At 41.6% G+C, this 26937-nt stretch overlaps 1 protein-coding gene across 4 annotated transcripts in view; it reads right to left on the reverse strand.

Annotated features, from left to right (window-relative positions):
- Window positions 1-26937, reverse strand: part of GALNTL6 (polypeptide N-acetylgalactosaminyltransferase like 6) — a 452334-nt gene that overhangs the window by 254277 nt on the left and 171120 nt on the right. For all 4 annotated transcript variants that reach the window (XM_053402747.1, XM_053402749.1, XM_053402750.1 and 1 more), the window contains exons 3-4: window positions 18202-18310; window positions 7215-7353 (exon numbers count right to left, since the gene is read on the reverse strand). In XM_053402747.1, coding sequence (XP_053258722.1) covers window positions 7215-7353; window positions 18202-18310 — 248 coding nt within the window. The remainder of the gene's footprint in view (window positions 1-7214; window positions 7354-18201; window positions 18311-26937) is intronic.

The following is a 26937-nucleotide window of genomic DNA, read 5'->3' on the forward strand; positions in this document are numbered from 1 at the left end:
CAGATATCTTTACCCTTGCAAATGTCTGCAAACCTGAAAGTTGGGGGAAGTATGGAAGGGGATAACTGACAGAGAGAGGATGAAGCATCAATCAATTTCTCTGCTCATAATGCCCCTTCCTATATCACTGTCCCTTCCATTGCTCCCCCCCCTTTTTATAAAGGTGGTTCTGGAGATGCTTTTAAAAAATATTATGGTGAGTACATGTGCCCTGAATTGTACCAGCTTAATTTCTATTTGTTTATCACCGCATATCCAGACATTACATTGATTACATGAATGTGTTTCACTTCCCCACTATTCTATAAATGAATAAATAAATACAATCAGATCTAGACATCTAAACTATTCCTATACTATGAAGCATTCCTTAGTTTTCAAAAACATAAATCCCTTAAGAGATGAAATGTGGGTTTTGCAATAACTGTTCCCTTTAATAACCTCCTGTCTTTTTTCCATCATGGAATCCAAGGTGACATATATGTGGCTCTCAGGTAGGACTTTGAAATCTTTACTGCAGGTTTTCCTGTTCATTAAAAAAATAACAACGCCAGAAGTAGCCTAAGAGCCAGGCTTCCTATAGATACATGTGGTTGTCACTGTGCACGTTGACTTGGCAAGGGCTGTGGCAATAAAACCCCTGTTCCACACATCCTCCACAATCTGGAATCTGGGGGTGGGGGCACTAGGAGGAGAAGTAGTGGCAGGCAAAAAGTGGAAATATCATCACTTCTTTCAAAAAGCTATGCACTCTGCTACCCGACCACATGCACACTTTTAATGATGTGTCATTGTTTTTATTGACTGCCTGTAAGTCACTCTGGGAGGCTTGCTGCATAATGAGCAGGGTAATTAATACATAAATAACATACATTATGGCAACAATGATTTCTTGAGTTATTCCTCACAATGGCAGTATAAAGCCATACTGGTGCTCTGACCCTAGAGTGGCCCCCATTCCAAGATATCTTTGGGTTGCATTCTGAACAGGTACACTTAACAAGTTCTGCAGCAACCACTTATTATAGTTCAGGATGCAAAAGCCAGTTAAAATAGCTTCCGTGGAGCAACTGTGCTTTAGGATGTAAAATGTGTTTTCTTTACACCTTTACATTTCCCTAAAGTGTATTACTATTAAAAGAGAAAATGGTTTGTGTTCAAAATATCAACCTAAATAGAAATTTAATCATTACCACTGTAACTTCAGTGTAAACAATGTCCCTTTCTGATGTGCAGTTTCAAAATGACAACCTTTAGCAGCCCTTTGTACAAAAGTCTGCAGGAGAACATTTTGAAACAGCCTGAGCTTTTTAAATTATGAGAAAGGAGGGGAACGTTGGCACCATTTCAGTCAGTTTATAGAAAAAGCCAATTCATAAAAGCTGCAATTTGTTTGACCCCATGGTTATAGCAATAATATTTTATGCACATTACGGGAGTCCAGTGGCAGAACCTTGGCCAGCCACCAGATTTTATGCCTTCTAGACATATCAACAGGCTTGTAAACTGCTGTTCCTGATGGATGTCACAGAAGAAGTGAAATGCAGTGCAGGTTGTCTGCAGAAGCAAGAAAAAGAGAGAGAAGACTGTGCAGGAGCTCAAAGATGATAAAAGCAGACACCCCCCCTTTCTCACTTAAAAAAAATCTTACAAAAGAGCATGCCACACAAAATCAGAACAAAAGGGAAAAGTGCAAGTTTCAGTTTTCCACTGAGTTTTCCATTCTTAGCGGAGAATTAAAAAAGAAGAAAAGAAAAAATAACTGACCTTTTCTCTCTCTTTATCAAGGGGACTACAATACCTACCTGGCATCAAACTAGTGACAAGCATGCAACCGAAAAACACCAGCCTAAAACGTTTTCAAGCAAAGATTTACATAGTAATTGTCTCAGTGTGTCAAAGTATTCAATTTACAGCGGCTAGCTTCAGTCATACTGCATTCCTATTCCAATCTAGACTTGTCAGCTGAACTTGATAAAGCAGTGATAACCAGTAATTTCCACAACCGTTTGACAGGTCTGTAAAATTAGCTTGGAGGTGGGGAGAGGAGGGGAAAGAAAATAATTTCCAGTGACAATGGTGGCTCAAAACTTCAGAGTTTTCAGCAGGGATAAACATTACTGAATACATCTGAATCAGGCAGGAAGTTGAAATGTGAATATAAAGCCTAAAAGTCACTGGTTGCTCCAGAGAAACTGGACTGAGCTGGTTCTTCGATCAGTTTCAAATGCCACAGCTTAGGCTGCAATCCTATATACACTTATCTGGGAATAAATTTCATTAATCTGAGTGCAGCTTACTTCCAAGTAGGCATACACAGAATTGAAGTGAATTGGTTAGTGGATCATTGGTTAGTGATCTACATCAGGGATCGGGATTCTGTGCCCCTCCCCCCTGAAATTGTTGGACTCTGACTATCATCAGCTTCAACCACCATGACCAATGGTCAGAGATGATGGGAGCTGTATCCAGCATCAAGTTTAGAAGGTTCATAGACATTATTTCAGTAACTCTAGGGACAAATCGTGGTTAATGATACTGGCTTATGCTAATGAACCTACTCAGATAAACCACAGCTATCTCTATCTGCAGTTCAAGTCAGACGTTCAGACATAACACTCGGAATAGTTGAAAAGGGAAGCAACTGCTTCCAATCCCTTCCTCATAGGTCAGTCAATGATGCAGCTTAGTTGTAACACCAAAGCACTGTAATATCTATTACATGAATGGACTTGGCTGGTCACTTGAGTAATGTGCTCCATCCTCTGCTTGATTCCTTTCCTTCCTTCCTGAATTTACTTTACTTTGCCATTTCAGATTGTGGTTTCCAATCCCGTTTTGCAAAACAACCACAAAGCCCATTCAGATAAACCCATAAAACTTTAGTTTGCCTCAAACCAGGAAAACCTACCCACCTTTTCCATCCACATATGAGGGATGGGGTATGGAAGTAGAGATAATATCTGAGCCTGAAGTATGGATATGTTATAGCTAAACTGTGGGTTGATGTTTTATCAGAACCACACAAACATGTGCAATGATCCTAAAGAAAATTCCTAGATGCTATGTAGTTAACTCTATTACAGAAATTGTGAATTGGATCTTCACCAGCGCCCTCAAAAGAACTTCTGTGCAACTATACACAATCCATTCATAAGTTAATAACACCATCACATGATTATTCCCATTTCACTGTTAGCTGCTGGAAACAAAGGGGATAATCAAGATGACATATTCAAATGACCAGGCTGTAATATTATAATTGCTAACATTGCTGGTATGACATGGCTGTATAAAAAAACCCTTTTTGCAACAAGTAGATGTTAAATAGGGACGCGGGTGGCGCTGTGGGTTAAACCACAGAGCCTAGGACTTGCTGATTGAAAGGTCGTTGGTTTGAATCCCTGCAGCGGGGTGAGCTCCCGTCGTTCGGTCCCAGCTCCTGCCCACCTAGCAGTTCGAAAGCATCCCTAAGTGCAAGTAGATAAATAGGGACTGCTTTCTAGCGGGAAGGTAAACGGGCGTTTCCGTGTGCGGTGCTGGTGCTGGCTCACCAGATGCAGCTTCGTCACGCTGGCCATGTGACCCAGAAGTGTCTTCTGACAGCGCCGGCTCCCGGCCTCTTGAGCAAGATGAGCGCGCAACCCTAGAGTCGGTCACGACTGGCCCTGACGGGCAGGGGTACCTTTACCCTTTACCTTTACCTAGATGTTAAATATGTTGCATCGGGAATTTCTAGCATACACATATAGCATACTGCAGTATACACATACTATAAACCATCATTCCTAGCTAGCAGGACCAGTGGTCAGGGATGATGGGAGTTGCAGTTCAACACCAGCTGAGGGCTCAATTTTGAGAAGCACTGCTATAAACATTTAAAGCAGAGGTAGCCAATGTTATGCACTACAGATATTAATGGACTTCAATTCCTAACCACCCCAGTCAGCATTCCAGTGCTACAACATATGGAGAGCACCACATTGGCTATGCCTGATTTATAGCAAATTATTAATGATTGATTCATTCACTCTCCCACACTGTTGTTGTTGTTGTTTAGTCATTTAGTCATGTCCGACTCTTTGTGACCCCATGGACCAGAGCACGCCAGACACTTCTGTCTTCCACTGCCTCCCGCAGTTTGGTCAAACTCATGCTGGTAGCTTCGAGAACACTGTCCAACCATCTTGTCGTCTGTCGTCCCCTTCTCCTTCTGCCATCCATCTTTCCCAACATCAGGGTCTTTTCCAGGGAGTCTTCTCTTCTCATGAGGTGGCCAAAGTATTGGAGCCTCAACTTCAGGATCTGTCCTTCCAGTGAGCACTCAGGGCTGATTTCCTTAAGAATGGATGGGTTTGATCTTCTTGCAGTCCATGGGACTCTCAAGAGTCTCCTCCAGCACCATAATTCAAAAGCATCAATTCTTCGGTGATCAGCCTTCTTTATGGTCCAGCTCTCACTTCCATACATCACTACTTGGAAAACCATAGCGTTCACTATACCTTTGTTGGAAAGGTGATGTCTCTGCTTTTTAAGATGCTGTCTAGGTTTATGAAAATTCACTGCTTATTCAAATAAATTAAGAAAAGAAATAAAAATATATGCTAAGGCTACCTTCTATAATTCAAGAAGCAAATGTGGAGATGTACAAAAAATGAAATTAAAAAAGAAAAAAGCAATGATAAAGGCAGAAAGGCAACACAATGAGGTTCAGCAGTGTTAAGATTTGGGTTACTAGCTCCATTCACTTTTTAGAGCCTGGTAGTAACATGGGAACTATTCATGAAATTATTATGGTAAGCTGAATGCGTGAAGGCAGGGAGTAAAACTCCGGGTGTTTCTCTTCTGCCCAGAGCCTATACATGTGCAAATTGTATGTGTGAATTGCAGAGGTTCTGTCCATGCAATTTACAACCCCGCAAAAATGCTGGATTCCTGATCAGGCCAACAACCCACGTACACTGATTCTATACCAACGAGTCAAATAAAGCATGGCTATCAGGGCTGTGCCACACATACATTTGGCATACCCTGACTGGTTGTATAAATAGGCCTAGAATGCTTGGAAATCTATAACCATGAATTATGGGTTTTATTCCATGCAAATGTTGCCCACTGTATTCAGGACTTATATGAGTATTATAGTGCTCCTGGCAAGTTACAAAAGAACAGTGCAGTTCATGGTAGGAAAGCTGTTTACAAGGAAAGAACAAACACCATAGTGCTGATTTGCTCCCAGTGAGACAGTGTTGACAATGCCCTGCCTCTGGGGATACCCTAAGAAATGCCATGGCCCAGGGAAAAGTGGCAGTTCGGCTTCATTTTGTCCCTAATGATTTTCTGCATTGTTTCCAGTGGCACTGTTTTGAACACCAATAGAAATCAGGATATCCTTTTGGAACAGAAGCTGTTGTGTGGTGCATATTTATCATGCCAACAATGCAACTTTAATGCTCTGTAATTATGTATTAAAATCCCATCTAACTGGAAAGATACTTGGCCAGGGGGAATTGCTGAAGATAATTTCAGGTGACCTGTGGATGGTTTTCCCAGCCAAAAGTCAAAGACAAAATATTTGAAACCAATTAGATAAAACCGAGTTAGTTCTTAGCATTAATCATATGCAAATCAACCCTTGGTTATAGAGATTAATATAGGGATTTCCAAGGGCATGTTTAGCCTTTCTCAAATTAACTTTTAATATGTTTCTTTTAAAAATGAAATTAGCGTTGTGTCAACCCTTCCCCTTCCCCCACAATAAATAGTAGATAAATAAATAAATAAATAAATATATGCTATATAAAGTGATCAGCAGAGGACATACTCTACTGGAAATGTTTCCTATGCAAGACCCACTGAACTGAATCAGAGTACCATAAGAAAATGACACTGTCCCTGTGCAACTTCCTTTCATTTCAATGTGACCTCTTCAGGAAAACAGCCAAGTGAATTAGACTCACTGACATCTTCACCTGTTTTTCCAAATAAGCTGTTCCAGATAGATCCTAACTATTATAGTCAAGATTTTATTTTATCAGTGGTGCTCCCTTAACAAATGAAAATCTCACCCTCCCCCCATATTCTGTAAACACACAGCTTTTGTGAAAAGTAATCAGAAACCTCTCTGCACATTCTCCGCTTGGTGCCTAACATTATTACAGGCTTATGGCAAAACATGGTTCCTTGCAGGGGAATTTCAAAGCCATCAATGAAATGGCCCTAGCATTCCTTTCACAGGATGAGACTTTAAGAAGGGCCTGTCCTGAATATTGTATAAGATAAGGGAAGGGAAGAGAAGGCTGATGAACATGATGGTAAGTGATGGTTTAATGTTGTTGTTATATTTTATTACCTACTCTTCGCCCTAAGGTCCCAGGGAAGGTTACAACATTAAAACACACAATTAAAAGCAGGTTAAAATAATTTGCAATCATAGAAATAAGGTGTGTACTAAAAATATACACCTCAAGTGTCAAAAGCCAGGGTAAAGCGGTGTATCTTCAGCATTTGCCAGAAGCTGTATGATGAAGAAGCCAGACTTACCTCTGTAGGGAGTTTGTTCCACAGCATAGGAGCTGCCGCAGAGTCAATTGGACAGTCAAAATAACTGATATATACACACTTCCAAAGCCATTGGAGATGTGCCCACCTGTCTGATATTCAATATAATCTGTTCACAATCTTGACCAAAGCTTTAACCTGAAAAGCCTCCTCATGTCACATGCCTCCAGTCTAGGCCAATAACAGTGTTGCATCATTAACTTCCTCATTAATGCAGCCTCTCTTACAAAATGCAAGAGTGTCACAAATCATGTTACATTAAGACAAATAGAACTGTAACTGGTATAAACACCACTCCCAAAGTGGAACAATGTATCTGATTATTTCAGGCCTTCTGTTTGTCACCTTTAGAGTAGTTTCTTGTATCTGGCGTCCCCAAAGAAGCATTTAGCAATATTGCTTACGACTCTTTCCATGCCTCCTGCTACAAACACCTACCAGCAGAAAGCTCACATTTCCCTACAAACATCTACAGTGGAGCCCAGTATCTTCTTTTGCTCCTCACTGCAAGCAGCTGGAAGTGATAGAGGATAATTAGCCACAGCAGCTTCACACCTTTTCTAATCTTCAGTTAAATCAGGGAGCTTCTGCAAAACAAGGTAAACTAAGTGAAGGCATGCCCTGCAACAATCAATCAGATTTAGTGTACCTACTTAGGATGTCGAATGTCTGGCAGGGAACGCTCCAAGGCTATGTTGTTGCTCACAAAAATATTGAAACCATTTTCCCGATATGCAGAATCATCATTGTCTTCTTCTGTGAGAGGGTAAGGCTTTCCCTGTTCACCTTTCCCTGAAATGGAACAAAAAAACCAAAATACAGTTACCATCATTGGTGCTTGAGTGTCCAGAACTGCTGTGATGTTCTGTGATGGAAACTGTTTTAACAAGCAAACTGCAAATAACACCTGAAGTATGAAATAGTGGCACTCCAATGCACATTACAGTATTCATGCAGTTCCTCTGTGCATTGAGATTTTCCCTCTGATCTAATAGACCAGAGGGACAGAAAACTGTAAGTGATATAAACAAGAATGTCTATAGGCCCTTCTGCTTTAAGTGTACAATAGAACCTTCTGCATGTGGCTGTCTACCAAAGTAGTTGATAGGACAAAGCCAAACAACCAGCTCTATGGGCCTTTGAAAGAGAACTGATAAGTTGTGGGTGAACATATCAGACGACACAGCGATTCTTCAAACAGCTCTTGTTTATTCACAGGCCAGGGCAGAACTGAACTGAAGGGTTCAGTCAGCCTGCTTATAGAGAGCTCCAGTAAAACGTTACTGTAACAACTTTCTAAAACTACCCAATCACTGAACGTCACTTTCGATCCCTTATTTGCATAACTATCTACAGTATCCCTCTTCTGGCCCAGGGTGAGAACTTCAGTACATAACACCTATAAGCCCTAATCCGCCATAAGGTTTCATACAATGGGACATTGACCCTGATTGACCAAGGTTCTGTTTCCATTGGGGAAGGGTCTCAATGAAACATCCTTCAAACTGATACCAATCATTCATCAGCCAAAGGGTGCGGCCAGTGTGGGCCAACCCTCTGAGGGATAGGACTAGCTGCGTGCATTCCCAGTTGACTAATCACCTATTCAATACCAACCAAACACCTGAAAAGGGCTATTGATACAGATAAATAGCAAAGTAATAGAATATTGACATTTGGAATAGTTTGATCTAGTCTCCATTCTGCAGTAGCTCTTTTAACATTTCACAGCAAGGCTAGAAGGTTCATCTTTTTAAATCTATCTTGCCTCAAATGGCTTCATATCCACAGAGTTGAAGGAAATATGTCAACCTGGTTAACTGAATTGTAACAGGCATGGTGTGCAATATTTTTTTTTATCAACCAGCATTTTCTTCATCCTAATTATCAGGCAGTTCTGGATAGTGCAGAAGATCTTGACCACTGGAAGGGGTCTAGACCACAGCAACATTTTGCCCAGAAGAAAGACATTACGGGGAGACATTAGGGATAGACAGTTTTTTTCACTCAATTCCAGAAATTAAAAAAGATTAGTGAGAGAAGAAAAGGAGCAGTATTCTCTTAAATAGGCACAGAACACAACAGCATAAAAATAGCACTCTATCAGTCAAAGCCAGGTATGTTAATTATTAAGATTCTCAATAATAGAGAATAGAGTAAATTGGGTCAGAATACAATGCTATAGAGCATTGAACATATATAGATATTTTTTCACTCTACAGTAATTATCCTCACTTAAGCTCAAAGAGTAGAAGAGGAAACATCTGCATATGTGTTGTTTTTTAAAAAAGAAGTCACCCTACTTTGGTTTGTAGGAAGACCAAAATAAAAAAATAAAAAAATAAAAAAAAATCCTTTTACATTCTGAAATTATTCAGAGCATATTTCTTCCTACTTGTCAGGTGTGCGTGCAGGAGCCAGGCCCTGTGACCAATAGGACTCTGCAGGACTGGGGCCGTCCTAAGTTTGTTCTGAAGAGGCAAGGCGTGGCCACACAGGTGAGGCCGATTAGTAACTCACAGCACCTGATGGCAAGAGCTGGGAAGGGATATAAGCTCAGCATTTCCCTTCAACTCTTTGCCACAGTAACACGTTCCCTGCCTTGCTGTGTTTGACTCCTTGCTTCCTGACCCTCGGACCCTTGGCTTCTTGACTCCCGGCTCTCTGACCCTCGGACTCTTGGCTATCTGACTCCTGGCTTCTGGACTCCCGTGCCTGCTCCCACCCCGCCATCTTGTCCCCAGTCCCGACATCCCCAGCCGGGACTTAGATCACCCATGAACCGGACTGTGACACTACTCATGTAACCCTTCACAGAAAACAGCAACCACTGTTCGTGACAGCAATTGTTAACTTGTTAACCAGGAACTAATGCATGTTTGCCAAGTCAGCTTCTCTCAGATCACATCTACACTAAGCCTTAAATGCACTCTTACTCCACTTTATTTATTTATTTATTTATTTATTTATTTATTTATTTATTTAAAAAGGGTAATCCTGGGAACTGTAGTTTGTTAGGGGTGCTGGGAGCTGAAGCTTTGTAACATGTGCATCATCAGCAAACTACAGTTCCCATGATTATTCATGACTGCAAAAATGGTATAACCGTGCTATGGTGTGGAAGTAACTTGAGATTTGAGGCACATTTTAAAACTAATGAGATTGTGGAAATCATTCATGATATCCTAGCTAGCTGATACAATGCAACTGTTCAGGCAAACGTGCAGACTAGGAAACTCCAAAGAACCTCTCTTCCTTATTCAAAAACAAGCCCATCTTTTGCAATCATACCTTCATTCCTTAGCAATTACATATTGGCACCCCAAATTCAGATGCACAACAGAACACACACACAAAAAATTTTCATTGCAGGTGTTTCAGAATTTAGTGAGTAAACAATAGGATTGAATTTGTTGTGGCTTTCATATTCAGCAGTTAAATGTAAGAAACATACAATATAAGCACAGGCACCAACTCTATGCGAGGGCACTTCAACCCTCCCCCCCAGTATGTAGGGACATGGCTGAGGCCCCCAATCTTGAGTGGTCGGACCTCACCGGGCCTCCCCAGAGCAGTGGTGAGCCTTGCCGGGCCTCCCTGCAGTGGCAGTAGGCCTTATCACAATGCACATGATGTCACATATGTGTGTTGCATGTGTGACATCATGAACACATGATGAGGGGCCCCCCCAATGTTGGGTGGAACTCGACGTCTCTGAATATAAGAGATGGTCCCTTATTCAAAATAATAAAAAAATGTCAATTAAGCCTGTTTGATTAGACACTATGGCTTAACTAGCCATCTTAGGAAGTGGTCAGCTTTGAGATTTACCATCAGAAGGCACTGAGACACACTGTGTGGACGCAGTGGTGAGCTTGATGGCCAGGGGTGCTTTTCACCAACTTTGTAATGTAAGAGCTATGGGCAGTCGTGCACTTGGATATTCAAATAGAGACAGTGCCCCCCCCGGCAATCACAACAAGCTTTTCTAGCTAGATTAGGGGGAGGCATGTTTTAGGTCTCTGACTTGGGTGTTTATTTCTATTGGTTTTAAAACTGACTTGGAGGGGGAGGGTATTGTTTTAAAACCAATTTTAGTTGTTTTTATTGCATGATTGTAAACAACAACAATAGGTAAAATTGCTTATAAAACATGTTTATTAGGAGAAATTCCCACAAAAATTCTGATGGTGTTTTGTAAGGACTTGCCAACTGATTGCAAACTGATGTGGATATGTAGCAAACTGAGCCTAAAATTGGAAAAAAATGAGAAGCAGAGAGAAACCAAAATTGACAGATTTATATGTCTTGAGTGGGGGACAGGGCCCCCGCTGTTGCTTTCAATGTATTTTGCAAATGCACAGCATGAATTATCTGCCCTGCTATACCACTGCTTTATTTTCTGTTCACAGGGGGAATACAACAGGGTGCAAAGCTGGTGATGAACACATCTCTAAATCCTTGTTTAAACCCTGCTGCTCCCTAAACAAACAAACCCTTGCTTTGAAACACCACACTTTGGCTGCTTCAATGGGACGTACAAGTACATTTTTGAGAACAAGAAAGGTTTGATATAGTCCCTAATACCAACATATTGTAATGTTAGATTGGAATAGAAATAAACGCTGGCAGTCAAGTGTGTCCAGTGTGTTTGGAATGCCAGAGTGTGCGATGGGAGATAAGGAATTCTCCATGTTCTGATTTAAGTTACACAGCACTATCACTGTTCCAAAAAGACTGTGTTTTCTGCAGCCAGCTGAAACTAATCACAGCTTTGTAGCCAGGGGATGTGCAGTATATCTTCTATTTAGCCCAGCTACTTATCACCAAATGCCACAACTGCTAGAATGCCTTTTCTCCGATTTAACATAAGAACAGACTGGCAGCAGGTTGCTTCCTAGAGCCAAGCCTTGTAGACAGCAAACCAGCCAGCTTGTGAAAAACACAACTTATCTCAACATTAAAAGCATTTGTGCTTTGATTCAATCACGGGCTGACCTGCATAGATAAAAGGAATCCAGTGCATGCCCAGATAATTTGAAGGAATTCAGCTTTACAGGAAGGAGGCTGCAGGGTTTAAACAAACCAAGTGACATTCTAGGAAAGGTATGTGTTGTAGCAGAATGTCTGTGTTGTAAACAAAATCTGCCCTTCTTCCCTTATGGGGTATCCAAGAGCCCATATAGAGTCCTTAAGTGGGTTCTCTATCAGTAGGAGAAAATAACAGAGGCCAACCAGAGAATATTGAGAAGCAAAGCAGCTAGTAAGTCTGATCTTTATTAAAGCTGTTGCAACAGGGTGCTCCCCTTACACGCAGGAGGACGGAGGAGGACCCAGAACAAAGATGTGCCTGCCCTTATATAGACATTTTAAATTCCCTGCTCTGGAGCTCAAGACCACCCCTCCATACATCATACATACATCACAAAAGGGGGTGTAACCCAAGACCACCCCCCACCAACATCATACCTACATCACAGAAAAGGCGGTCTACAACAGAAATTTGAATGTTGTTTTTCCCGTCTGCCAGGTTATCTGATAATGCCTTATCTAATTGCCTTTCCTGGTAGTCTGCCCATTCCTTTGAGATGGTGATTACTCAATTCCTGAGACAATGTGAAGGTTCCCTCACACCCTCCCTCCTTGCAGAGAAAACATTTGGTCAGTTTGGGAGTCAAAATGGTTTCAGGACGGTCTTCCTGTACTGCTCCAGACATGTGGTCCACATATCTAAGTTTGTGCTTGGTTGGTACATTTAGGAACATTTATTATATATATAAGATATATATATATATATATATATTATTACATCTGCAGTAATTAAATAGGTGCTGCAAAACCAAACTGGAGAAGGTGAACTAAACCATGGCTGGCACTGAGTAAAAGAAGTAATATTTAAAGCTGCAAGACTACAACTTGAGAGAAACATAAGTCACTGTCCCTACAGTCACTTTGAACTTAGGTCACCTCAAGACTGTTAGTATTATGAGGGAAAGATTCAAGCAAATACCTGAAATTTAGGTTTGCACAATTACAGTGATCTGTTACCCTGCTACAATAAATTCCCCCTCCCTTGGGCTTCCAGACAATACTCTCCTGGTGATAGCAACCATGAGCAGCAACAGAGTCCATCCTGTGAAGCAGGTAAGATCTAGACTTGCCCTTCTCTGAATTGGAAGGCTCCTACCATTGACAGAGGGGATTGGGATCCAGTGGAGCCTTTATAAAAGGGTGGGAAGGTAATTTTCACCAGTTCTCCCTCCCTCTGTATCCCTATCGGGCATCTCCCATTCTGTTCCAGAGGGTTTGCCAACTATCAGAAGCATGTTTTTTGGGAGATACAGAGTGCTTTGGCAGGAAAGGAAGCAGGAATTGGGGAAAAGACCCCCACCTTCCTTCATTCCTCTAGCAGGAGTTATCATTTTACACTGAAGCATCAAGTACCATCCAAAGTTCTGCTCACAGGAACTCTAGATCCAACCTTAAATTGCTAATATAGTACTAATTTGTGGCAAAAGTTGCCTTGATCTACCATTTGAAAATTATAGCTGGTGGCTAAGAAAATAATCAGTCCATTTTAATAATGTATTTAACAATATGTTCTCAAATCATGCATTAGAACCATTTTCAATAATTTAAAAATGGATCATTCTGCACAGCTATAGATAGGGAGGGAGAACTTGTGGAAATTACCTTCCCACCCTTTTATGAGGTGGGGGGAGGCTATGCTCTGTTGTCTATGCTCTGGTAACCTCTAGGTTAAATTACTGCAACATGTTATACATGCAGCTGCCTCTGAAGATGATTTGGAAACTACAGCTGGTGAAGAAATCTGCGGCCAGGTTGATCACCGGGGTAGGATGGTTTGAGCACATAATACCAATCCTGGCCCAACTGTACTGGTTGCTGATTAGTTTCCAGGCCCAATTCAAAGTTTTGTTTTTGACCTATAAAGCCTTAAACAGCCCAGGGCCGCAATAACTCAAGGATTCCCTCTCCCTGTATGAATCAACCCTGTGATCATAATCTGAAGCCCTTTTTCATGTGCCTTCTCTATGAGAGGTCTGGATGATGGCAATATGAGAATGGGCCTTTTCTGCAGTGGCTTCCTGTTTGTGGAATGTTCTCCCTGCTCAACTCACCTGGCACCTTTGTTACATCTCTTTAGCCAAAAATGTTCTTCTATAACCAGGTCTTTGGCTGATAAACAATAAATGGCCTTTTAAATGTGTTTGTGGGAGGGGTGTTTTTTTTTAAAAAAATTATTTTTACTATGTATTTTGTGTTCTCATTTTGAATTTGTATGTTGTGAACTGCCCTGTGATCCTTGAAGTGTGGTATATAATAATAATAATAATAATAATAATAATAATAATAATAATAATAATGGTAAAGGGACCGCTAACCATTAGGTCCAGTCATGACCGACTGGGGTTGCGACACTCATCTCGCTTTATTGGCCGAGGGACCTGGCGTACAGCTTCCAGGTCATGTGGCCAGCATGACTAAGCCGCTTATGGCAAACCAGAGCAGCGCACGGAAACGCCATTTACCTTCCCGTCGGAGTGGTACCTATTTATCTACTTGCACTTTGACGTGCTTTCGAACTGCTAGGTTGGCAGGAGCAGGGACCGAGCAACGGGAGCTCACCCCGTCACAGGGATTCAAACCGCTGACCTTCTGATTGGCAAGTCCTAGGCTCTGTGGTTTAACCCACAGCACCACCTGCATCCCAATAATAGTATAGGCATGCATATATCCTTATTTCTCTTTCTTCTGCAGACGTCCTTACTCAACCACAGACAAATACCCAGTTCTTAGCAAAGTACCATCACAATGTATCTTACATTGACAATAGTTCTTCCAATTGCTAACATAAAAGATATTTAAACTTTGTGAAAGGTGCCAAAAAGCACTTCTGCCCCTTACGATAGATGCATAAAGTCAATCACACACGGTGGCTTTGTGCTAGGATGAATCACTGGTAGGCATGTATGGATTGAGCATTATTGCTGCATTATGGATTGAGAATTCTTGCTGCATTAAGGCAATGTGCTTAGTAAGATGTTTGAACTTCTGCACCTCCTTATACAGTGCCACCACATGTATAAATGCTTTTTGGTGCACTTCATGGGACTGCTGCAAGGCCTTTAATTTCTCCATTTGGAAACAGTATTCCATACATGAGGATGACCTTGAAGGTAGGACATGTTCTGCTGAATTGCTGTACACAGGAGGGGATTTTGGTCAGGACAACTTTCCATACAAAGCTGCAACTGCTGAAATTCCCACTTCTACTCGGAAGCACACCAGCTCTGTATTATATGACATTAGACTCTTTATACTGAAAATGATACTTCATGAGAAAAAACATATGTTAAGCATCATGAGAAAACATATGTTAAGATTAGCCAATAAGGCACTGGATCGAGACTGGCATTCTGGGAATGGAAGAAGCTTAGCATTTGGAGCTGGCTGCTTGCCATCTGCCTTGGGATTGGCTGGAGGAAATCAGATGCTTGAAAATGGATTTCTAATTGATGCTGGAACACTTACCTGGCAGCACAGCTGACTAGATAAGCGTCAGCCCTGCCTCAAAGCAACGGAGGCTGCCATCAAAAGAACTGCTGTCTGCCCACTGGCTTCAAGAATATTGTACTGGCCTTGCAGTAAGATTAATCCTTTATACACTGTAATGCTAGCTTGGAGCAGCAGTTACTTCAGCAGCTAGATATTCATGCCCTGTAAGGATTACACACTAGTGGCTGCTAAATTGTACCATTTTTATCTATACTTATAGTGTTTATGTATGCATGCATATTCTCAATGTGTGGTTTCATACCAAATCAGTTGACTTGCATCATTTCCATCATCATCATCAATTTTTATCTGTTAATCTTCCTTCATTGTTGGGATAGCTCAGTTGGGATAGCTCACAACTCTTAATCTGAGGGTTGTGGGTTTGAGCCCCACATTGTGCAAAAGATTCCTGCATTGCAGAGGGTTGGATTAGCTGACCCTTGTGGTCTTTTCCAACTCTACAATTCTATGATTCTACGACTATGGATGTGGCCATTTTACTACAATTGTACAGAAGTGCCATCCATGATTAAAATGGTGTGTGCGTGTTTGTGTGTGTGTGTGTGTGTGAAGTGCACTGCAAGTGTTAATATGATTTATAATCAAAAAAGTTAAAATATAGCAATTTCAAGGTGTGTTAGCATTCTCCTGCATCTCTTGAATAGAGTTATGAGTGTCTATAGCCCACAACAACTAAAGGGCTCCCTCCCACCAAAAAGACATTCTGTAATAGGCACAGTACTTTGCATAACACCATATTGGCTCTAGCAGCATACGTGCTGCCTTCAGTATGCTTGGCTTTGGAAATGGATGAGAAGTGTGTGGGAAGGAGAGTGGTGATGAGCTATCCATGTTGCTTTTTATTGACCACTTCTCCTTTGCTTTGTATAGTTTGAAATCACGGAAACAGCAAATAAACAAATCTAGCACTATAATAGTAAACTCAAAAGTTTTCCGACAGCCAAATCAGGCCTGCTGAGCAAACTACCAGAGGCAACCCAAGGTTTGTAAAAGTACCAACAGTATTAAGGGGAAACATCTGAGCCTACCCTGCAAAGAACACACCAAGGTCTGAGCATATTCAATGACCAAGGAATGCTGAACATCTGTCAAGAAACCACCCCTTAAAACTGTAGGGGAGAGAAATGGAATGGAGTATCCCAGGCTTCCTCAAACTTGGCCCTCCAGATGTTTTTGGCCTACAACACCCATGATCCCTAGCTAGCAGGACCAGTGGTCAGGGATGATGGGACCTGTAGTATCCTGAAAAGGAGCATGGTCAGCTGGCTTGGACCATGAATAGCAGCACTCTACAATGCAACATTTTGTCACAGGCACTACTTGTCCTGTGTTTGTTTGCTACATTTCTGTACTACTTCTCAAAAAAGTCTCCTGCATGGTTTACACTAAGTGTAATAGCAACAGGTATGTTGAGGTATCGTATTGTTTCTATTTGCCCCCAGTATTATCTAAGGAAAATTCAATGACCACCAAAGAGAAGCACAAAATTAGGGGAAGACTGCATGCAAAAAAATGTGTAATAACATTCTGAGTGTGATATACTCCTACATTGTGTACTGACAGTGCCCCAACCACCATTGTTCCAGAAGACTTCAGGCATCCCCTACACTGTGCAACAGATGCCAATGCAGTATCACTTAGGAGAGCAGTCACAATAGCTCCCAGAAGCCAGAAATCCATGGTACCATGTGTTGGTTGGGAGCCACTGTGACTGCTCTGGCCAACTAGAAGTAACATTGCCACTTACTGCATTGCCTAGGAGTTCATTTCTTTGCATGTGCACCACAAGGAATCATATAACCACCAAAGAGCAGTGGATTAAACTCAGGGCTCTAAAATTTTGGGGAAAGGCCCTTTGCAGGGAAACAGACACACAAAATCTAACTACTGACGTTGATGCACAAAGTTGTGTTTTCAGAACTGTGTTTGTGAAGTGGTTGTCAGCGTGACATGATTTTGCATGTTTAAAAAAAGAGAGAAAAGTATAAATTCCTAATCCCCAATCAAGAGATGTAATTCCTCTTGTTAATTCCGATCCTTAGGGGATACAAGTAAGGATTATTTTTAGGTTAATACTGATTTCTCATTAGAATGAAGCTGTGATGCCCCAGCTGCACTAAAATGATTGACTTTTGTTTACTGCAACAAACAACTTTGGTTAGAAGATGACAAAATTAGGAGCAAGACTTTAGAAAATTTAAATGTAGCTAATCAAACAGATGATGTTTGGAGGTGTTTTTTTAAAAATAAATAAATAAAATGTAAGTGATCTTGCAAAGTATTCTCTTTACTTGTATTTCTGGTCTTACTAGAACAGCAACTGTAAATTACATTTTAAGCTATCCTTCTTCCAAGAATCTCAGTGCCCCCCCCAACATCCTCACTGTGGGATATTTTAGGCTGAGAGATGGTGATCTGGCCACAACTTGCCAGAAGCCAGATCTCACACAACTGGCAGAGTAAAACCTTTGGGGGGGGGGATATAGATGTACCAGTTCTAGAATGGTGTGGCTAATGCTGGACCATGACTAGGGAGATCCAGCTTCAAATTCCCTAAGATATCTTTGGCAAGTCACTCTTTCACAACCTCATCTTCCTCACATGTGCGCCACCCTAAGTATTTTGGAGTGGGATCCAAGTGAATGAAGAAATCAAAGCAGCTGGAAAAAGACCCTCAAAGTAATTGATAATAATGTGGAGAAGTGGATCTTGTTAAAGCTTTTACAACTTACAACACTATAATAATAATAATAAATCAGCTGCTAAATAATGCGATTGATACAGGTTTTATTTTGGCAATTCAAGTGGCTATTTCTAACTGATCTTAATTCTTCACATGATTCTGATTCTACATAACATAGGAATGTGAAATATATATATATATATATATATATATATATATATATATATATATATAAATTCCAAAGAGATTCCTGCAGATATTGCTTTGCCAGGCCTAATGCAAAAGAATAAGAAAAAGGAAGGTATCCCAGTGTGTAAAGGAGGAAGTTAAATACTAATTTACTCTAAACATCCCACCTGAACGCATGGCATCTTTTTGAATACTTTCATAGTCATGCCAGTCCTTTCTTTTCAAGCCATCTGTCCAGGTATAGAGCTGTCCATCTCCAAGCCCCATTGGGAATGTCTGTAGAAACAGGGGGGAAAAGGTATAATTAAATGTTACCTTCTCTACTGAAACCCAAACTCATTCATCGGCAAAGGCAGATAGCAGTCAGGTTCCCTGTATGGATCTGCAACATACATATGGGACTCATGCATATGCAGGATGACTTTCACATTCACTTTAAGGGTTGCCCTGAGAAAGTGGGACTTCATCCAGGTAGAGATTTGCTAGGCTTCCTCTACACTTATTTTTAGCTGCTTAGTAAATATCTTATTAGTCTAGCAAGCTTTAAGAACAATTTGCTGCTTAGTAATTTATCTTAAGATCAGCTATTCACTGTTTCCCCTCTTTGTTTTTGTAGTATTGTGCTGTTACCTTTGTTTAAATTGTTGCCATTTTTCGTATTCCATATAATGATTTTTTAATGTTATCTTTTTCTGTGATGTTTCGCCTTTTTAAACTAAACCAAAACAGAGAGGGCAGGTGAATTCACACTTTAAAAGCGAGTTTGGGACAGTGGTTAGACTGTGTTGTGTGTTGGAGAAATCAAGATTCGAATCAAATGGCTATAGTGTTGTGATGCTTAGATGACAAGGTGTTCAAATGACAAGGTGTTCAAATGATAGGAGAAAGGAGGCCCCACCGAAGGATTTTCCCAATTTTAGTCAAATCATCCCCCCACCTACAGTGTGGCCTTCTAAAAAGTGCGGCTAAGGGACCCATCACAAAAAGTAGGGAGAATGACCAGGCCGCCTATGGTCCTTTGTAGTTTAAGCACTGGTCTCTGGCAAATCACTAAGTCTTAGCCTGAGGTACCTCACAGGAATATTGTACAAATAAATAAGAGAGTCCAATGTACTCTAATCTAAGGCCCTTGGAGGAAAGTAAAAGATGACAAACAGATACATATTTCCAGAGAACTAAACAAGAAACTCATTTCAGGCAGGTTAGTAAGCATCATTTGTGGGTTCAATATATGTGGAGGCTTGGAATCAGCACCCAGAATAGCAGAGCAAATGCCAGGGTCTACCATGACTGAGACTGGCTTCCCTTTTAAAAAACAAAGAACCCCCCCCCACACACATTTTTATGTCCCGTGTTGTAAAGGGAAGTGCTAAGTGAGGTGACTGCAGCTTCCACCATCTTCATTATCTCCAATGCCTTGGGGCCCTACCTACAATATGGCCACATTCACGCCATACATTTAATGCACTATTATACCACTTTAAGCAGTCATGGCTCCCCCTCCCCAAGAATTCTGGTAAGGATGCTTAGACCTCCCAGTCCATACCCCCCAACATGTTGAGATTGAAAACCAGGATGTGTTTTTCCCCAACTGGGCTCCCGCACAAGTCACCTGACCTGCGTGGTCTCACATTTCCCCCCAAAACACACATTTTTGGGCTCCACGGTCTCACACATTTTTAGGTGCCAGGCTGAGAGCATGGCAGCCCAAAAAAGGATGTCCTGATTTAATTGGGGTAGTTGAGATGTATACCAGACCCCTCACAGAGCCACAATTCCCAGAGTCCTCTGTGCGGAGGGATAGATTCTTACACCACTCAGAATTGTGTGTGTGAACCATGACTGTTCAAAATGGCATCATAGTGCTTTAAAAGTATGGTGTGATTGTGGCCTATGCTGAGAGTGAGACACTGGGGGTAATGAAAATGGCGGTGTTCGCAGCTGCCTCACCAAGTGTTTCTCTTCACAGTACTGGGCAGATACAGTGGCACTGGTTTCCACACTGCCACCCACCCCCAATTTTTTACTGTGCCCTCTGATAAGCTTTGGGGCACCCACCTAGGACAGTATGGGGGCACACCACACGGCACCTTGCTGAGGGCCCTCTCCATATGGCGCCAAGCCTGATTGTGCAAGTGTGAAAACTCCTGCATCAAGCAGTTATGACTGAACTAGGGCAGGAGAAGATTGCATTCCAGCCTGTAAAAACATCTGCACACTTCCCACAATAGACTGAAATACTGTTGAAGTGTAATAAATTATTTAAATCAAAACAATTAAGATTGGCGCAAAGAAATCTAGCCGCATTCTATTTTATTTCGAGTGCAGTGGTACCTCGGGTTAAGAACTTAATTCGTTCTGGAGGTCCATTCTTAACCTGAAACTGTTCTTAACCTGAGGTACCACTTTAGTTAATGGGGCCTCCTGCTGCCGCCGCATGATTTCTGTTCTCATCTTGAAGCAAAGTTCTTAACCTGAGGCACTATTTCTGGGTAGTGGAGTCTGTAACCTGAAGCGCCTGTAACCCGAGGAACCACTGCATTTATTTCAAATACTAAGCAACATATTCTTGAAATTGACAAGGTGAATGGCCCCCATCCTTCTCTCTGGTGCGTTTGAGATAAAAATTGCCAAATTTTATAATTCCTATACTACTGTCCTGCTATGGACTGTTAGAAAGAAATCTCTCGAAAGCATCAGTACTCAAACTGATCCTAAAACAATTCCAGCATTAAGAGGTCAAATCAATGTATATTGCATTGCCTACTAATTTGTTCTCAACTTTTATTCACATTTTCATATTTTCCTTTATTCTTCCCCTCCCCCAACTTTCTGTAATTTGTTGAGTCTAGAGACTGCTGTGACCTGTGTTTCTAATCTGGAAATATGGCTGCCATGAGGTAGAAGAAGCCCTGAACCTACAGAGTCCCCCTGTTGAATTGGCAGCCACAGAAGCTCAGTCTCGTGAGCCAGGGCCCCAATCCTCCATCTTCAGGGGAAAAGACTTCAGGTGTAATTTTTCAGAGGAATGGCCCTTGATATCCCTGCCTCCTCCAAACCACCATCACCAGATAGGCCCATGAGGCTTTAGCCTGAGAAGGTAGCATGACCATTCTTGGAATGAATCCAAATACCTACTCTAAGGACTAGAAATGTTGTTTTCTAAAAAAAAAAAAATTTTTCAGAAAGATGGTCTCTGTGCTCAGTATAGCATTCTGCACTCTGCCCCGCCACCCCCATAATTGTGTTTTTGTGTGTTTGTGGCAAACGCCCATCTCTTATAGTTTACCAACAGACCAGCAGGTAGCTCAGACCTCATGAACTTTGTAATGCATTTCTGACAAACTTTGACAATACATTTTTGAGTGTATGTAGTCATACTTGCATAGTTTGTCAAGGCAGCACTTTGGGGCAGAAGTCAAGGACCCTCTTCAGCCAAAAGAATAGGGTGGCCCCAGACACAGCAATGAATGAAGTAATATACATTGCAATCTAAATAGGGGGTGGGGGACGCTGTAGGGTTATTAATTCTAAATTTGCTTAACTGTACCCTTGTACTTATACTCTGAGGCTTATGCACTCATTTTACCAACCACAACCAATTGTGACCATGTACAGATACCCATATCTTAAACTTTAAAGCAGGCATTATTAATCCTGTGACTTTCCAGATGTTGTTAGACTACAATTCCCATTGGCCCCAGCCAGCATGGTCAATGGTCAGGGATGAAGACAGTTGTGGAGGGCCACAGGTAGGCATGGGAAATAAGTTTGATTAAGTTGAGGAACCGACAAAATCCACACTCCCCAAAACAATACACAAACTGAAATATATTCATCTTTCAACATTAGCACTTCTCTGAATTTTGCCATGCAGTTCTCTAGCCAAATAGTGTGTACAAAAATGCATACACTGCAGTAAGGTAAAGGTAAAGGGACTGCTGACCATTAGGTCCAGTCGAGACCGACTCTGGGGTTGCGGTGCTCATCTCACTTTATTGGCCGAGAGAGCTGGCGTACAGCTTCCGGGTCATGTGGCCAGCATGACTAAGCCGCTTCTGGCGAACCAGAGCAGTGCACGGAAACGCCATTTACCTTCCCGCCGGAGTGGTACCTATTTATCTACTTGCACTTTGACGTGCTTTTGAACTGCTAGGTTGGCAGGAGCAGGGACAGAACAACGGAAGCTCACCCCGTTGCGGGGATTTGAACTGCTGACCTTCTGATTGGCAAGTCCTAGGCTCTGTGGTTTAACCCACAGCGCCACCCACGTCCATACACTGAAGTAAAGTGTGCTTAAAATGCACATATCTGTGAAAAATGAAACATCCTTTTTGAGGCGAGGCAACTGGCCTGGTACACAGTGTTCCAAATGCAGTCACATATGCAGTTTGTATAATCAGAAAAGAAGTGCTGTGATATGAAAAAGGAATCTCTGTTCCATAGCTGTATATTGTGTAAAGAGAAATTAACAGACTCAGACAACTTTTACAGCACAGGAAATGAATTAACACAGAATTCCATCCTCTCACATGTCAATTAAGTTGACAATTGTTGTTTCTTCCGAAAGAGATTATCTTGCACATGTTTTGAGAGTATGACGAGAAATAACAAAACACTTATTAAATGCTGTAAGACCAAAGGGGAAACAGCACAGCTGAATTCATTTTCTTTTTTTCTTTTGTTTTTATTGCTTTAGCTGTACGTTAAATAGACCAGTGTTCTACAAGTCAGCTTTAGGGTTGTCAGTCATGCTTATTTGCTTTCCCTTGATCACTTGAAATAGCTTCTCCCCCAAATGGCAGAAAACTTTAGTTTAACTACTCAGCGGATTCCCTGAAGTATTTCAAATTTCCCTGGATAATGCAGCAATTTCAACTGTCCAATATTAATAAGCCCAAAAGCCTGATTTAAGCAAGGAATGGAAATCTTCATTAACAAGAAGCAGTCAAAGACTTTTTCATCAAGTTTACGTTTAGGAATTTATGTACTGTTAATATGTTTTTGCACATACAATGGTATCTCGGGTTACAGACGCTTCCAGTTACAGACTCTGCTAACCCAGAAATAGTACCTCGGGTTAAGAACTTTGCTTCAGGATGAGAACAGAAATCGCACAGCAGCAGTGGGAGGCCCCATTAGCTAAAGGGGTACCTCAGGTTAAAAACAGTTTTAGGTTAAGAACGGACCTCCAGAACGAATTAAGTTCTTAACTCGAGGTACCACTGTATTGCCTTTATCCTGACAGAAATGGTGAGTTAAAATACCAGATCAGTTGCTTAAAAATACTGTGTATGTTTATGACTGGAGGAATCCTCCAACTTAGCACATACTTGTATGAATCAGGACAACTGTAAGTGATCAGATATACTGATGGTTCATGTTACCTGCCTCCCCAAATAGCTTTTATGTAGAAGTAATATATTTTCTGGTATGGTATACATTAAAGATTGCAATGGATGGGAGGCTAATCACTGCCTTCCTTAGCGACTTATTGCCTCTGATTCCACACCTCCCTGCCTATTGTGCAGATTGGAATATAATTATCCTTCAGATTTCACATTTCTCTGAATTTTGCAATTGTTCTCAGCAAACACATTCGCCTAGAAGGCAAGGGCCAGGTCAGGTTCTATTTGCCAAGAACAAATTTCTCATGTGTCCTTCCATCCTCCCCTCCCCTCCCCTTCCCCTTCCCCTGCCTGTCAAAATGACAGACAACCCCCTAGTAGCACTTTACATAGTGCTTCCACAGTATCCACCATAAATTCACGTTGCTCAACAATGTGTAGAGGTTTGCCCTTTTCTCATTCCCCACAGAAAGCGCAGTAAAGGAGAGGCAGGAGGAGAAAATCAGCATCAAAGTAACTTTGGGAGCTTGAGCTTTATCCCCTATTTTTAGAGTACGATGACCCAGGAAGTCCTTTCTGAAGAGCAGAATTCAGACATACTAATTCTCCTAATGAGACCTATTGGGGGGAAGTGAATATTAGTGAGCCCTGGGGAATTACATTTAATGAAATTTTCTCCATATGCAAACAGTAGGAGATTCCACCCCTACCCCGCTTACTCAAGGAGCCTGAAGCGGATTTTTAGGAATTTCCTAAAACTTCATGTTCCACCAGGCAAGCAAGGAATTTAAATTAATGGGGTGTGAAGCTGTCTGCAATTCCTAAGCTGCTGATTTCCCTTGTCAGCAGCTGAACATCTAGGAAGCCTTTCCTTTTGATGTTGTTCTATGGCTTAACAAGATTATTTTAAAGTATTTCAGAAAATAGTTTCCTTGACTTGGTGATGCCTAAGGCCAGAGGAATTTCCATTTGAGAAACTCAGTTATTGGAGCGCTATTTCTGTGGCTGGAAGTCTTATAACCTCAACAGTGACTTCTATTCAGTATTGCATTTAAAAAATGAAGAAGCCAAATTAAATAATACCACATGCACACATATAATCAGATCGTATGAATAAAGTCCAATGAAGCATTTGCAGCAATGCCTTTGTAATTTGAGCCATCCATCCATTACTCCTAAATTATTGCCCCCTTCCTTTAAACAATTATTTTGCCACTTCTGTGTACCGCAAGGTGGGCAAAGCTTCTCCTGGCAGCCACCACTCTCACGCTCCAACAAGGCTCCATGGACAATGTTATGTAATGATGTAACATGGCTCTGATAGGGTTTTGGAGGTGAGGTGAGCTGAAATGACTACCATCAAGGGCCAACATTTCCCTTCCCAGAAATCTTAGTGGAACAGTGATATGGCTGTTCCAGGGAGCATTGGGAGAGGGGGGAGTTGGAGAAGAAGAGGCGCTTCAACGTTTCCACACGGCATGGGGAAAAAGAACTGCCTAAAAGGATTTATTTTTTTTATGAAATAAAAACCACCTCTGTTCTGACACCACCAAAGACCCCCCCCACCTCATGGATCCCAAATTCCTTTCAATCACTAAATGGAGCGGTAAATTTGGGGGCCATTTTTGGATGAGCACTAATTGCTATAGCAGGCCTTGTCCTCTGCTGCAGTAAGGCCAACACTAGCAGTCAGAACATCTAGGAGGTGGGGAAAGACGACTTCTCATCATTGCCACTTCACAGCACTTCCTTTCTGCCGCTGACACCTTCTTTTGGAGAATGGATGAGGGAGCCAGAGCCAAGCCTGGTAAGAGGACTCTGCTTCCAAGAGCTCTGAACTGACCCCCTGGGGTAAAGCAAGGCTAGAGCTAATAGTGAGGGTTGCATTGTTTTTGTTTTAAATCCTGTTTGTTTTGATGGTGCTTTGCATTTACTATGTATTAAGTTCAGATCATTTCATTGCGATGAATTTATCTTATGCTGTGTTAGTTAGCTTGTTTTGTATTATTTGAATTTGGATGTGATACTGTATTTCGATAATAAGCTGGTTTTTACTGAGAGCTGCTTTGGACACACTTTACTGTGAAAAAGTGGCATAGAAATTAAGCTGGGTTATTTTGCTGCAGAGGTGTGTTGTTGGAATGAGAGGCTATGGATCCTGCACAGCGCACCAAGGACATGGCCCTAGAACAGGTCTCCTTCAACTCTTCTCTGACATTGGAGAATAACCAGTTGCAGACCTTTTGACAATGTTGTGGAAGTGCTATCCAGTCTCTGAGGGCAAATGTATCTCCATTCTCAGAAAGAGAGATACAAAGGAACCTATAGCCCAGGGACTGTAAGATCACAACCCAAATTAAGTATGTCTCCTAACTCATGTTTCTTCATGCTAATATAATGCTTGCTTGTAGCATGTACACCCTTGTGCAAATTAATTGAAACAAAGCATGTATTCTATGCCATATCGATCAGTCTGTCAAGCACCCACAAAAGAAGATGTTTTGGGGATGATTCAATTATTATGGTGTTAAGAATTTGTGGGGTATATGCCAAAGTCGCCTCCGTACTGTAGACTGTACAACTATGGACCAGCTCATTCAGGTGCTGATTCAAGTGTGGTACAGGGATCCAAAAATCAACAGTGACTGTTCAAAACTAGTAGACTCCATGCCAAACCGTGTTCAAATGCTGCTTAAAAATAGTGGAGATCATATCCGTTACTCTACGTATATGTGAGTTTTGTACAATAAACTACTGTACTAAATTCATTGTTTGTTTTGCATATAGCCCACAAATTCTCAATGGGATTTATGTCCGGGGAAGTCCCTGGCCAATCAAGTAACTGTATTTGCTACTCTGTCATGAATTTCTTCAGCACTTTCGATGTGTGACAGGGGGCTAGGTCCTGCTGCCATATCCCAGTACCGTCAGAATACTTCTTTTCCAGTTCTGGAATAACTCCTTTTCGTAGAACCTCAATATATTGTGGCAAGCACATCATTCCTACTGGCTGCAGGCTTTCGACACCATAATAACTGAAGCATCCCCCAAACATCTTCTTTTGTGGATGCTTGACAGACTGATTGATTTGGCATAGAAAACATGCTTTGTTTCAATTAATTTGCGCATGGGTGTAGTATGCCAGCTGCTGATTAATGTGTGTGTGTGTAGTTGAAAACATTCCACCCACTTCTAAAAGGGCCTAGATAGTAAAGGCCAAAGGCCTGCTTATAGAGAAACGTTTTTGCCAGGCACATAAAGATATATACTGATGGTACCAGGTAAGCCTCCCTGGGGAGAGTATTCCACAAATGGGGAGCCACAGCAGTAAAGGCCCATCCTCACATTTTCACCTTCTGGATCTCTTGCAGACAAGGCACATGAAGAAGGTCAGTTCATATGGGGAGAGGCGGTCCTTGAGGTCTTGAGCCATTTAAGGCTTTATAGGTGAAATTCAGCACTTTAAATTGGGCCTGGAAACTAATTGGCAGCCAGTGCAGTTGGGCCAGAACTGATATTATAGGCTCCAATTGTCCTGCCCCAGTGAGCAATCTG

This window comes from Podarcis raffonei, chromosome 9 (assembly GCF_027172205.1).
Source record: "Podarcis raffonei isolate rPodRaf1 chromosome 9, rPodRaf1.pri, whole genome shotgun sequence".
Taxonomy (NCBI): domain Eukaryota; kingdom Metazoa; phylum Chordata; class Lepidosauria; order Squamata; family Lacertidae; genus Podarcis; species Podarcis raffonei.